Here is a 13,831-nt window from a genome sequence, read left to right as displayed (position 1 = left end):
TTATTAAGTACAGTGGGATCACACCACACACAAACAATTCCACAAGACAAACTTACGGACATGACACAATATACTGCAGACATCACAAACAACAAATGTATACATCAGATCGAACTGAATGGATCCCGGGGCTAGCTGTAAGCATCCATTGCACTGTACAGACTGAGGTCTGTAGTGATACAGACTTTAAAAAACATTTGTATGTACTTGTAGTTTTTCTTTGTACTAATTTATAACTTCCGTTTAGTTGGATGTCGTGAATAGAGTATGCATAAACCAACATGTTTGTTGTTGAAAAGACGACTATTTCAAAATGAATTAAGAACCCTGCTTCAATCAAAATGAAAAACAGTAAGGGAAACAACTCAAGAAAAAAGATAAAGGGGAATATTTCCCAAACATCGTATCATACTTTGTAAATGTTTACGATGTGAATTACAGTGGAGAGGTTTGACACGTGAAGAAAAGGAAGTGTACGAAGAAAGGGCCAAGGTCATTGCAGCCGAGCAGGTGGCCAAACAAAAAGAAGCGGACAAGGCCTTTAATGATTCATTTAACAGATCTCAAAGTCCCTGGTCTGATATCGGACATATGTCACCTGGATCGTCTGGACGTCCAAATACTCCAGGTTAGTCTTGATTTACAAGTCTTATTATATCTGCTTCTAGATGTCTTATTTTGTCACAAATTTCTGTTTTTATTTTGGAGATTGGCATCAGTTTGGATATTAGTTATGTAGAAACTCTTGTGTTACCAGAAATATGAAATTTTTAATTTAAAAAAAAAAATGTATCGTTTTTTGTGCATTTTGTAAATTGTTTACATATTTACAACCTGATGTAGTGGTTTATTTTTATATGTATGTAGCATTGTGGTATTGTGAATATTTAAAAAAAATCTCAAATTATTCTTGGTTCTGCAATTATGATGGTTTATCAAAGTTTTAAAATATGATTTGGCCAAAGGATTAATTCTAAAACATTCTAAAGTAAATTGCTTCTGCATCACAATCTGATAAAGCCGAAAGTCTGTCAGCTTTACTGGAGGTCAGGTGTTCGATCCCTGCATTGGCCGAGAAAGTTCATCCCGATTTTCCGGCGTGGTTTCCCCTTGTCAGTGATGCAGGATGGAGGGCCTGACAAGGACAGCTGTCTAGTCGTTCGGATGGGACGAAAAAACGAGGTCCCGTGTACACATTGGTGTGCACGTAAAAGATCCCTAAGCAGTTGGAATTCGATATAAGAGTAGGCCGTAGCGCCGCTGCCCGGGCAAATTTTCCTCATAGCACACTGTATAGCGTATGCCCGTCTTCATTAGCCCAGGTTAGGAGTAGAACAGTAGGACGTTAAACCCCATTTCATTTCATTTCATTTCTGTCAGCTTTAGAACCAAGAGTAATATTGAAGCCTGAAGACTAAATTTCTCAAATATTTTGAAATAATTTGATGCAATGAATGTAAATTATTTAGTCCATCAGATGTTATATTCACTATTTTTACTTCAGCTTGAATCACATTTTTATATCAGATTCCCTCTCTTTTCAATTTTGATATTTTGTGACTGATATTTAATGTCACTTGAGGGATCGAGGTATCCCTTGCAAACTGAAATATTGGGGAAGTTGAATATCTATCTATCCAAAAATAGTTAAAGGGGTTGGATGGCCTAATGGTTAGCGCATTTGCGTTGTATCTTTATGTCTGTCATTGAGTCAACTGGCGTGGTCTGCAGTGGCTTGTGTTGACTATATATGGTCTAGGCAGTGGCTTGTATTGACTATATTGACTATATATAATATATGGTCTGCAGTGGCTTGTGTTGACTATATATGATCTGTGTTAACTATATACGGTCTACAGTGTCTTGTGTTGACTATATATATATGGTTTGCGCGGCTTGTGTTGACTATATATGGTCTACAGTGGCTTGTGTTAACTATATATGGTCTGCAGTGGCTTGTATTGACTATATATGGTCTGCAGTGGCTTGTGTTGACTATGTATGGTTTGCAGTGGCTTGTGTTGACTATATATGGTCTACAGTGGCTTGTGTTGACTATATATGGTCTACAGTGGCTTGTGTTGACTATATATGGTCTGCAGTGGCTTGTGTTGACTATATATAGTCTACACAGTGGCTTTTGTTGACTATAAGGTCTGCAGTGGCTTGTGTTGACTATATATGGTCTACAGTGACTTATGTCGACTATATACATGTATGGTCTACAGTGGATGCTGAATGTTAACACATTTTCAATTCGTCATAACTTTGTAAATACTGAGCTGAATTCAACTATTTATTGACTGATATACCTATTAGAGATTCAACTTTCACAATATTGTAGTTTACAAAGGAATTCTCAATTCCTTAAATGATATTCAGGAATATTAACTTATTAAAATTTTAGTTTTAACAAATAAACATACATTACGCAAGAGCTAAATCTGCCTATTGCAGGTCTTTCTTTTGGCCTGAAATATTTTCTAAATTATTAATTAGACATTAATTAACTTATCCAGGCCATAATCAACTCTCGATGGCATCGGATTTCTCCGATATTAAATAGATTATAACAGTTCAGCCATATTTTGATTTAAGCTAAAAATGGAGAAGCGAGACTTAGCTTCGAACAACCAGTAAGGTGGTTGAAATTATTGCACACATCTTTTCAAACCTTTAAAGGCTAATATCTTCGCTCGCAATAGAGTAATTAGAATGAAATTTTCAAATTATTACTTTTACATCATCTATTTTCAAACTATTATAGCAAGTAGGGCTAACTCTTTATCTAAATCTTACATAATGGATCTTTAATAAAATAAAATTTAAGCTGATGTAAAACCGAGTGAATAGAGTCCAAGTTTTGATATATTTGAGAAAGTTTTTGTCTGTGTGATGGAATGAATAATGTTGTATATAATAGCTATAGTTAGATGTGCTCCTTGTTTTTGTTTTTTCCTGTGTTTTTTTCGGCATGGTGCATGTTTATTGTGATCACCTTCTCTATTTTTTGGATGTAATGTTATAATAGGTAGTAATTTTCAACAAGGATTCGCACAGCCTCAGTTTGGTGTTTTTCCTGGTTATGCTCCGTCTCCTGGGTTACCACAAGCAGGTGGTAATTTTATGATGCAAAATGGCTCAATGATGGCCATGCAAGGTAAAGTATTATCCTGGTTAATAGAAACTAGTAGTTATGTAAATATAATGATGTCACATCCTAATTCAAAATTATGTCAATGGCTATTAGTAATTAAACTGGAATATACAGGCCACAGTTCTATCGAATACAATTACTGCTTATTACTGAGTGACGTTTCGACTAGGCTCCAGATGTCTACAAGTAAATAACCACATAGTGTCAGACGTCTACAAGTAAATAATATACATTCTCATAGTAAATTGTTTCAATGGCATTTAGTAATTGAACTGGAATATACAGGCCACAATTCTATGGAATACAATTACTGCTTTTTACTAAGAGACATTTCAACGTTTTGTTTCTTACATGAATATATTGTCCTATTATATCTCATATCTCAATCTGATTAAAATACAGATCTATATTTCGTTTCGTTTTTATATACTTTTGATGGCCTACACTACACGAAGATCTGACCCTTTGTCAGGCGGCTTTTGACCCTATGATGTCAGACATTTGATTAACCAATCAGCATTGATGTTACTAGTGGATTACCCACAGTTCCGTGCAAAACTCGCCTAAAGCTTGCCGTAACAGACCGTTCCATTGGCTAATAGCTCACATCATGCAGAACACGTCAATGATAACAACTTTTCCAGATCCTAATGTAGTAAAGACAAGTAAAACGAAATTTTGAACTATAAAAAACGAAACGAAATAGGATCTGGGTTTTAATCAGATTGCTTATATCTTATCATTGCTTGATAAAGAATAAAGAGGGGGGGGCGGGGATGTCGAATGGTTTACGCCTGTTTGCTGTTTGATCATAAGGCCTGTCAAGTGTCGTGGTTTCTATTCTCCACTTGCATGTGACAAGAAGTAGGGTCACCTGTCAAACCTCATGGGTTTTCTCAGTGTCTTTTGGTTTCCTCCAACTTCGGGCGACTGCTAAAGACCTGTATGTGCTAGCAAATTATTGAAATAAAAGTTCTGAAATGATGTAGTTTTGTTGAGTGGATGTCAAATTAAACCCCATCTCTCTCTCTCTCTCTCTCTCTCTCTCTCTCAGTAATAAACTGAGAGAGAGGAATGGGGTTTAACATCCACTCGACACAAACTGGGTCATTTCAAGACCAACATATGGTCCAATTCTACCTCAATAATTCGCTTGCGCGTAGGGTTCTTTAGCAGTGGGAGGAAATCGAAAGACCTGGAGAAAACCCACGAGGTTGGACAGGCGACCCTACTCCTTGTCACGTACAACCTGGGATTCGAAAACACGCCAGTTTGACTCAATGACAGGCCTTATGATACAGCACCATTCGGCCATCCAACCCGCCTCTCAGTAATAAACAGTAATTGTATTTCATAGAATTGTAACCTGTGTATAGCAATTCAAGTTGATCAATCGCGAAATAGTGCAAAATGCATAAAATACATTTTTTGGGATGCAATTGGAGAATTACTTTCAACTTTGAAACATTATCAAGTTTTATTGATTTATTGCTTTGTAAATGAACTGATCATTTTGGGAATTATACCATGATTTTACCAAAGATTCTATTACTCAGTTTTACAAATTCTTCATTTTGAACATGAATTCAACAACAAAGATTTTGTTACTCAGCTTTGACAATTTAACTTCAATTTGATGGCTGATATGAAAGTTTTATTGACAATTTAACTTGAATTCAACGGCTGATATGAGAGTTTTATTGACAATTTAACTCAAATTTGACTGTTGATATGAAAGTTTTATTAGTATGTGGCATCATTTTATGGCTCGTTAAAAATCTATGGCAGGGGGTTGGGCCGGTATCTTCTTTCTTTTGGCAGGGGTATCTATACTTTCTTTAATCTTTCACATATTTTCAACTTGCACAGATAATCAACAATGCCATGGGATTAAACTAATTATTGTTAAAAAACTTACACATCTTGTAACAAAACAGTCGAACATTAAAGTAATACATTTAGACTTGCTTTTTCTTTTTATAAACAATATTTTATTCTCAGAAAATAGAATTTTTCACAAGATCATGTTAAATAAATTGTTTAAGCGCTATTTAGTAGCTAAATGGAAATAAAACATGAAACAATTATGTGGAATACAAGTTACTTAAAAGTTTATTTCTGACGATGTGTCAATGAGAGTTCTCCGTCTTTATCATGTAAAGAATGACAACCATACTACATTGAAGATACATACGCACAATATGGAACATTGAAACAAGGAGAGATAACCAAGTAGAAACCATCAAAGGGGTTGATTGTAAAATACTTGATCTATATAGAATGTTTCACAAGATGATGAAAAACCCCAGGACTCACTGTAATTAAATGTATTATTGAGAATTCAGCATGATGTAAGAATTCTAATTAAATCTCCATAATTTGATTGAATGTTTGTTTATATTAAATGTTGACTGTTGTAATCTATCATCTATAACATAGTTAGGATTATGGGTATTCTATGTTGATTTCTGTAAATCAAAAGCCTAAATGTGATAACATGGCTTGTGTACTGAGCTCTGTCAGAAAGCCTAAACGTAATAACATAGCTTGTGTACTGAGCTCTGTCAGAAAGCCTAAATGTAATAATTTGGCTTGTGTACAGAGCTCAGTCAGAAAGCTTTGAATCAAAATATTCAGCTGTTTGAAAATGATCTCAAAATTTACTTTACCTATTTTTGGAATTTCATTTTTCAATTATATGAATGACTTGATAATCATGATGATCACTTTCTACTACAAATTCAGTAAGGATATAATGATGGTTATCCAGGCACTAAACAAATGGTCAACTCAAAAAGGAAACTAAAAAATGGTATTATCTTGCAAAACATATAAATTAAAAGAACAAAGTTTTGAATTTTGAATCTAACCTAGATCAGATTATTTGATTTTTATTCCCATAATCCCAACTTCTCTGTCTCTTTGCATCTTCTTCTTCTACTTCCTGTGTTGTTGCCATGTTACTGGTTGCTATGGTGATTTTGTTTACAAGGAATGGTATATGGTGTGTCTGGCTATCCTGGACCACGAGGTATGCCACAACCTGGTCAACGAATGTTTATGAATGCGTCACCACCAGGTGTAGCAGGTAGTCTTCCTCCTAACGGTGCAGGTTTATCGCCTTGCTCATATCCCATGTTACCACCCAGTCCTAATTCATTGACAAACGGCATGTCGGGATTACCAGGTATTGCATCATATTGTATAGCGTGATGTAGCATGGCTGAACCTAGCATTCTATAGCAGTGTGATGGCATTCTACTAACATTGAATAGCATACTACAGTGTGACGGCGATCTACTAACATTGTATACCATACTATAGTGTCATGGCGAACTACTAACATCACTGGTAACCCTAACATCATATAGCATACTATAGTGTGATGGTGATCTACTAACATCATTTATAGCATACTATAGTGTGATGGCAATCTACTAACATTGTATAGCATACTACAGTGTGATGGCAATCTACTAACATTGTATAGCATACTACAGTGTGATGGCAATCTACTAACATTGTACATGTATAGCATTCTATAGTGAGATTGCGATCTACTAACATGGTATAGCATACTATATAGTGTACTAACATCATCGCTAAACCTAGCATTGTATAACAATGTTAGTGTGATGGCAATCTACTAACGTTGTATAGCATACTATAGTGTGATGGCGATCTACTAACATTAGTGTGATGGCGAACTACTAACATTGTTGCTAAACCTAGCATTGTATACTGACAGTGTGGTGGCGATCTTATAACATCTTTATTAAATTAACATCATATAGCATACTATAGTGTGATGGCGATCTACTAGCATCATTGGTAACCCTAACATCATATAGCATACGTACTATAGAGGGCTGGCGATTTACTAACATCATTGCTAAGACTAGCATCGTTTCGCTAAAAGTAGAACTGGATTGTATTGTAGTGTGACTATGATGACATAAACATTATTTCCTACCTTTATCATCACTGCCAGTCTAACATTATTACATAGCATACATGTAGCTGGTGATGATTTTTGAAGCATTTTCTTTAATGTGTAGATTATAATCTGAAATGAAATGAGATGGGGTTTAAAATCCTACTGTTCTGCTCCGACTGGGCTAATGAAGACAGGCATATGCCATACAGTGTACTATGAGGGAAATTTTGCCTGGACAGTGGCATAATGGTCTACTCTTATATCAAATTCCAACTGCCAAGGGATCTTTTACATGCATGCCAATGTATACACAGGACCTCGTTTTTTTTGTCTCATCCGAACAACTAGACAGCTGTCCTTGTCAGGCCCTCCATCCTGCACCACTGACAAGGGGAAACAGATTATATCCTGACCTAACAAAAATCTACATCATTCATATACACACCCAAACCTACTAACAACAGAACATTAACAACTACTTACAGTTAACAACAGAACTTTAATATCTACTAAATATATGTTATAGAAAATAAATTGGTTGTGTTGGGCAGTATAGACTTAATCTTTGTAGAACATCTGATATCACTTCTCATTAGGGAGTTAACATAGCTAACAACCTGTTATAACTTATAATCAATATTTGCGCAATAAAACTAAATCCATATAGAATGTTTATAATACATGTAACTCTAACAACTCCCCTGGCCACTGTAACCCAGGGGTTATATGGGCCTAATTTCTTTCACAGTCATTTAATAACAAATCTTGGTTTCACAATTTGTAAAAATAGTAAAACCCCACACAAAATCATTTAATTTGTACCACTGTTCAAAAATTAATCATTATACATCAATAATCATTTGGGTTATTTGTTTTTGAACCGTGATTAGAAAATTAAAATGCTTGTAAATTGGACGCTCATTCTCAAAATTAAACAAGTACAAATTAGATGATTTGGGTTGATTTTAGACGATTCATACAAATTTTCAAACAAAGATTTGATATTGATTGAATTTGAAAGAAATTAGTGCTAAAAACATAAGATTAAATGATACTCAGGTTACAGGACCCACTTAATGTATATTTTATAATAACTCTTAGTGCCTTATAATTAATAATATATATGTAGTATTCATATTGATATGAGTAGTATTTTACAATCAGATTTGGTATTGTATGTAATAAATACATTTAATCAAATATTTAAGCTAAACTTTAGGCTTTATAACAGCATGTTATTTACATGAAGGGTATACATGTATTATACATGAAGGGTATATTATAGGGTTACATGAAGGGTATATTATTGGGCAACATGAAGGGTAGGTCACATGAAGGGTATATTATAGGGCCAAATGATGGGTATATTATAGGGCCACATGAGGGATATATTATAGGGCCACATGAAGGGTATATTATAGGGCCACATGAAGGGTATATTATAGGGCTACATGAAGGGTAGTTCACATGAAGGGTATATTATAGGGCCACATGAAGGGTTTATTACAGGGCCACATGAAGGGTAAGTCACATGTATTATAATGAAGGGTATATTATAGGGCCATGTGAAGCGTATATTATAGGGCCACGTGAAGGGTATATTATAGGGCCACGTGAAGGGTATATTATAGGGCCATCTGAAGGGTATATTATAGGGCCACATGAAGGGTATATTATAGGGCCACGTGAAGGATATATTATAGGGCCACATGAAGGGTATATAATGCATATTATCATTATGTAATTGTTTATTTTTTTCAGTAAAGTTTAGCTTTTCTTATAATACAAGTAGTTTTATCTCACAAGTTATGGGTATTTCGTTTAAGACTTTATGAACAAGTTCAAAATTTTTGATTTAAATGAAAACGATTTCTTCTCTATTGTACTTACTAAAGCGTTATCTGTTGGGCATATAAATTTGGGTTATAACCGTAGATTTGACAATTTTGTGATACCACTTATTACAAACAAAAGAAATGAGAATTAGACTCATAATTTAGACACATTGAAAAGAAGCAAATATCTTTTTTTAGAATTATAAATGATTGATATGTTTAATACCGTTATTTTCAGGACAGCCAATGGTACCACCTCCACCACCCCGACCACCATCACCTATATTTGTCTCTGTACCACCAAGAACACAAAGATTGTTACATTCCGAAGCCTATCTAAAGTAAGATATCCATTACTTTGTGGAACATGTGTAGCACTTTGGTCCTTAAGACAATATTGGTTCTTTGAAAAATTGTTGCTTCACTCTGAGTCAAATCACATGTACTTAATTAATGAACGGGAATATATATTTATACATAAAAAAAACAGTGATATTTTGGTAAAATCATAACCATTGTCAAAATATCCATCAAATTCTATCTTTCGAAGCCATTACAGCTTAACAAAAAAGTTGTAAGAACCATTTAACCAGTAGTGTTATATATTACGATCACAAAGGAAACAAACACAACAAGGAAAGAAGGCCGATAGTACTACACATGCTAGAGTCGATTTGTAGCATATCACCCACGGTATATGTTTGACACTGGTTAAGTATTATGATTATGAATATAAGGTTAGAAACCGCATTGAAACCATGTGATTTTTTGCTATTTGCGAAGGGACACAAAAACTCAAGGAGGCGCAATAACTCAAAACCATGACGCCAAGCTCGTGATTGCTGTCTATCAGTATTTATAAACAATACCTTGTCATCATACTTTAATTGCTGCTCTTCCTGCTGTACAACTGCAAGTCCATGGCTTATTTTGTTTTCAATTGATTTTAAACATTGTGTTGTGTTTGCAGGTATATAGAAGGTTTAAATGATTATTACAGGTATATAGAAGGTTTAAATGATTATTACAGGTGTTTAAATGTTTATTACAGGTATATAGAAGGTTTAAATGTTTATTACAGGTATATAGAAGGTTTAAATGTTTATTACAGGTAGATAGAAGGTTTAAATGATTATTACAGGTGTTTAAATGTTTATTACAGGTATATAGAAGGTTTAAATGTTTTTTACAGGTAGATAGAAGGTTTAAATGATTATTACAGGTAGATAGAAGGTTTAAATGTTTATTACAGGTAGATAGAAGGTTTAAATGATTATTACAGGTACATGTATATAGAAGGTTTTGATGTTCATTACAGGTATATAGAAGGTTTACAGGTACATGTATATAGAAGGTTTAAATGATTATTACTGGTATATAGAAGGTTTACAGGTACATGTATATAGAAGGTTTAAATGATTATTACAGGTATATAGAAGGTTTACAGGTACATGTATATAGAAGGTTTTAATGTTCATTACAGGTATATAGAAGGTTTAAATGATTATTACAGGTATAAAGAAGGTTTACAGGTACATGTATATAGAAGGTTTTAATGTTCATTACAGGTATATAGAAGGTGTACAGGTACATGTATATAGAAGGTTTAAATGATTATTACAGGTATATAGAAGGTTTACAGGTACATGTATATAGAAAGTTTTAATGTTCATTACAGGTATATAGAAGGTTTACAGGTACATGTATATAGAAGGTTTAAATGATTATTACAGGTATATAGAAGGTTTACAGGTACATGTATATAGAAGGTTTTAATGTTCATTACAGGTATATAGAAGGTTTAAATGCTGAGAGTAGAACAATCGGCGATTGGGACAAACAGCTGACAGCTACACCTGAAAATACGACCATACCGAACGCGGCACGACTTCCTACACAATGGTTATCACAAGGTGCTGGTTACCATGGTAACGTTACTAATGCATTATGGGCTCTTCGTAATCACATGTTGAAAGACACATTAGCTGTTTCAAGAACCATACCATTTGAAGCTCTGTAAATAGGTAAGTTTATAGATAATTATAACTATATGGAACCATCTGGTAACCATGGAATCAACGGTGGTTCAGAGAATAAGGCGCTGACTCACCAGGACGACTCGGGTTCGATTCTAGCCTTGGCCGAGAAATCTCCTCAGGTTTTGTCCAGTATGGTTTCTTCTTGTCAGTGATGCAAGTGATCCAAGACCTGGCAAGGAACCATGTTTTATTATTCAGATGGGATGAAAACACAAGGTGCACATTAAGAATTCCAGGAAGCATTGGCACTGTCTGGGCAAACTTGTTAAGAACCACATGACCTATTTATAGTAACGTCTTATGGTCACATGTTGTTGAACATTAACTTAGCTCAATTTCTCAATTTTATCGTTTTATGAGTGCTTCTTATTTCAAATAAAGTTAAATTGTTGCATTTGGCCCTACAGTTTCTTGAGAGTCACACTGAAATTAAAAGTGTCATTGTCGGGGGGGATGGCAGAATGGTTAGTGCGTGCACATTGTATCATAAGGTCTGTCACTGAGTCAACTGGCATGATTTCGATTCCCTGGTTGTAGGTTTTCTCGGGGTTCTCCGGTTTCCTCCCACTGCTAAAGACCCCAACACGCAACCAAGTTATTGAAAAAAATTGAACCATATGTTGTTAGTTCCAAAATGACCTAGTTCGTGTCAAGTGGAGGTTACCCCTCTCTCTCTCTCTCTCTCTCTCTCTCTCTCTCTCTCTCTCTCTCTCTCTCTCATATTTACATTGTCAAATTTAATTTTCAGGTTGGAAGCAGAAAAAATCCTGAATGCTCCAGAGGAAGTGTTATTTATGGATGTATTGATAAACATACACCAACATTAAAAAAATGGTTATTCCATTTATGATTGGTGTAGTAGTTTATCTATGCTCGGGAAATCATTGAGTCAAATGGTCTGTCATTGAGTCAAATGGTCTGTTATTGAGTCAAATGGGGTGGTGTTGATTATATTTAAATTCTTGCTTTTATCATTTATATCTCCATCATTTTAAACATTATTATATATTTTACATAATATCATTGTTGTGTATATCACTGCCACAAAGTGGGCATAAAACTCCGCTGACCTTAATGTAGATGTTATTAAAATAATTATATGTTTACAATATAGATAAAGTACCTAATTGTATTTATATAATAAGCCCTGGATTTTCAAATTTTTCCGTTTCTTAAATGTCTTCATTAGCCCAGTTTGGAGCAGAACAGTAGGATGTTAAACAGGGCCGTATTTAGCGGGGGTGCAGGGGGTACATTGCACCCCCAGAAAAATAAGGTGCCCCAAAAAATTGCGCCCCCCCCCCCCTTCCAAAAAAACTAAAATTATTTGACAATCTTTCAATTATAAAATAATACACTTGATTATGATCACACAGTGGTACTCTTAAGGCACTGATCAGTCAATCGGTTTTAAGGGCGCTCACACCTCAATGGGTTTGTTTGCCCTAATTGAAACTTTCTTATATCACATACGTGGAGGCTAAGGCGCCCCACCACTCTGCTGCACCCCCACTTTTAAAATCCTACATACGGCCCTGATGTTAAACCCCATTTCATTTCATTTGTTTCATAAAACTATAATTTACTTGGATCAGTTAAAACATTATTTATGTATAACAAGATTTATGTTTAAACAAGATTTAACCAAGTGGTTATCAAGCATATAAAACACAAATTGTAGTTGTTACCATAAATAGTGTTTTAATTGATTGTGTCCTAATTATTAAACGCCATTCAAAGAATAAATACAGGATATCTTGTCAAAATATATCATAACTTTATCATTCTAGTGCTACCAACCATCTCAGACAAGAAATATTTCATTTTTGCTTTATTTCTAGTGATCAATCATAGAAACTAATCCGACAATCTGATTAAAACACAGATCCTATTTCGTTTCAGTTTTTATAGTTCAAAATGTGATGGTTTAGCCAATGAAACGGTCTGTTACAGCGCGTTCTTGGCGTGCTGTGCATGAAACTGTGGGTAAACCACTAGAAACGTCATTGCTGATTGATTAATCAATGTCTGATGTCATAGGGTTAAAAGCCGCTTGTATGACCCCTGACGCATTCTCCAACTACAACTGGTCAGATCTTCATGTAGTGTAGGCCGTGGAAAGTAAATAAAAACTAAACAAAATATAGATCTGTATTTTAATCAGATTGCAAATCGGAGTGTTATAGAATTTGATATGAGCAGTTGATTGTGTTATATGTGTGCATTAAGTCTGTATTAAGGTATTACTCATTTTAAAAAACATTCTCATAAACATCTGAATCAAAGATCTGTATAAAAACTGAAATAAATATTTCAAAATGAATGAATCAAAGTGTTATTGGTTACTAGGAATAGTATCGTTGGGATGGGACTGAAACACTTGACAGTTGAAATTTGATTTAAGAGTAGGCCCTAGCTCTGCTATCCTGCCAGAATTTCCTTCAGAGCACACGGCATGGTATAATATGTCTGTCTTGATAGTCCGTAGGTGGAGAACAAGTAGGATGTTAAACCCTATTTCACAAAGCGTAGCCTACTATCACTGTAACCCAAGTATCATTTATTCTTGTGTATTCATGTGCGCGCTGTATCATAAGGCCTGTCATTGACTCAACTGGCGTGGTTTCTCATCCCCAGGTGTTTGTGACAAGGATAAGGGTCGCCTGTCCAACCTCGTGGGTTTTCTCCGGGTCCTCCGGTTTCCACCCACTGCTAAAAGAACCCTACGTGTAAGCAAATTATTGAAATGAAATTAAACCATATGTTAGTCCTGAAATGACCTAGTTTGTGTCGAGTGGATGTTAAACCCTATTTCTCTCTCTCTTGAATTAGGGGGGTTGGATGGCTGAATGGTTAGCGTGCG

At 34.9% G+C, this 13,831-nt stretch overlaps 1 protein-coding gene across 6 annotated transcripts in view; it reads left to right on the top strand.

The window, feature by feature from the left end:
• The window catches only part of LOC126828849 (protein polybromo-1), a 64,193-nt gene extending 50,902 nt beyond the window's left edge, over positions 1-13,291 (top strand). For 3 of the 6 annotated variants that reach the window (XM_050558864.2, XM_050558865.2, XM_050558863.2), the window contains 6 exons: positions 442-628; positions 3,032-3,160; positions 6,150-6,344; positions 9,168-9,270; positions 10,718-10,953; positions 11,717-13,291. In XM_050558864.2, coding sequence (XP_050414821.1) covers positions 442-628; positions 3,032-3,160; positions 6,150-6,344; positions 9,168-9,270; positions 10,718-10,949 — 846 coding nt within the window. In that variant the 3' untranslated portion in view covers positions 10,950-10,953; positions 11,717-13,291. The remainder of the gene's footprint in view (positions 1-441; positions 629-3,031; positions 3,161-6,149; positions 6,345-9,167; positions 9,271-10,717; positions 10,954-11,716) is intronic. The other 3 variants (XM_050558866.2, XM_050558867.2, XM_050558868.2) reach the window with 3 other exon arrangements.
• Positions 13,292-13,831: the final 540 nt, after the last annotated feature.

The sequence above is a fragment of the Patella vulgata genome, chromosome 7, assembly GCF_932274485.2.
Source record: "Patella vulgata chromosome 7, xgPatVulg1.2, whole genome shotgun sequence".
Classification (NCBI taxonomy): domain Eukaryota; kingdom Metazoa; phylum Mollusca; class Gastropoda; family Patellidae; genus Patella; species Patella vulgata.
Note: the sequence above shows the minus strand (reverse complement) of the source record. Positions and strands in the feature narration are given on the sequence as shown.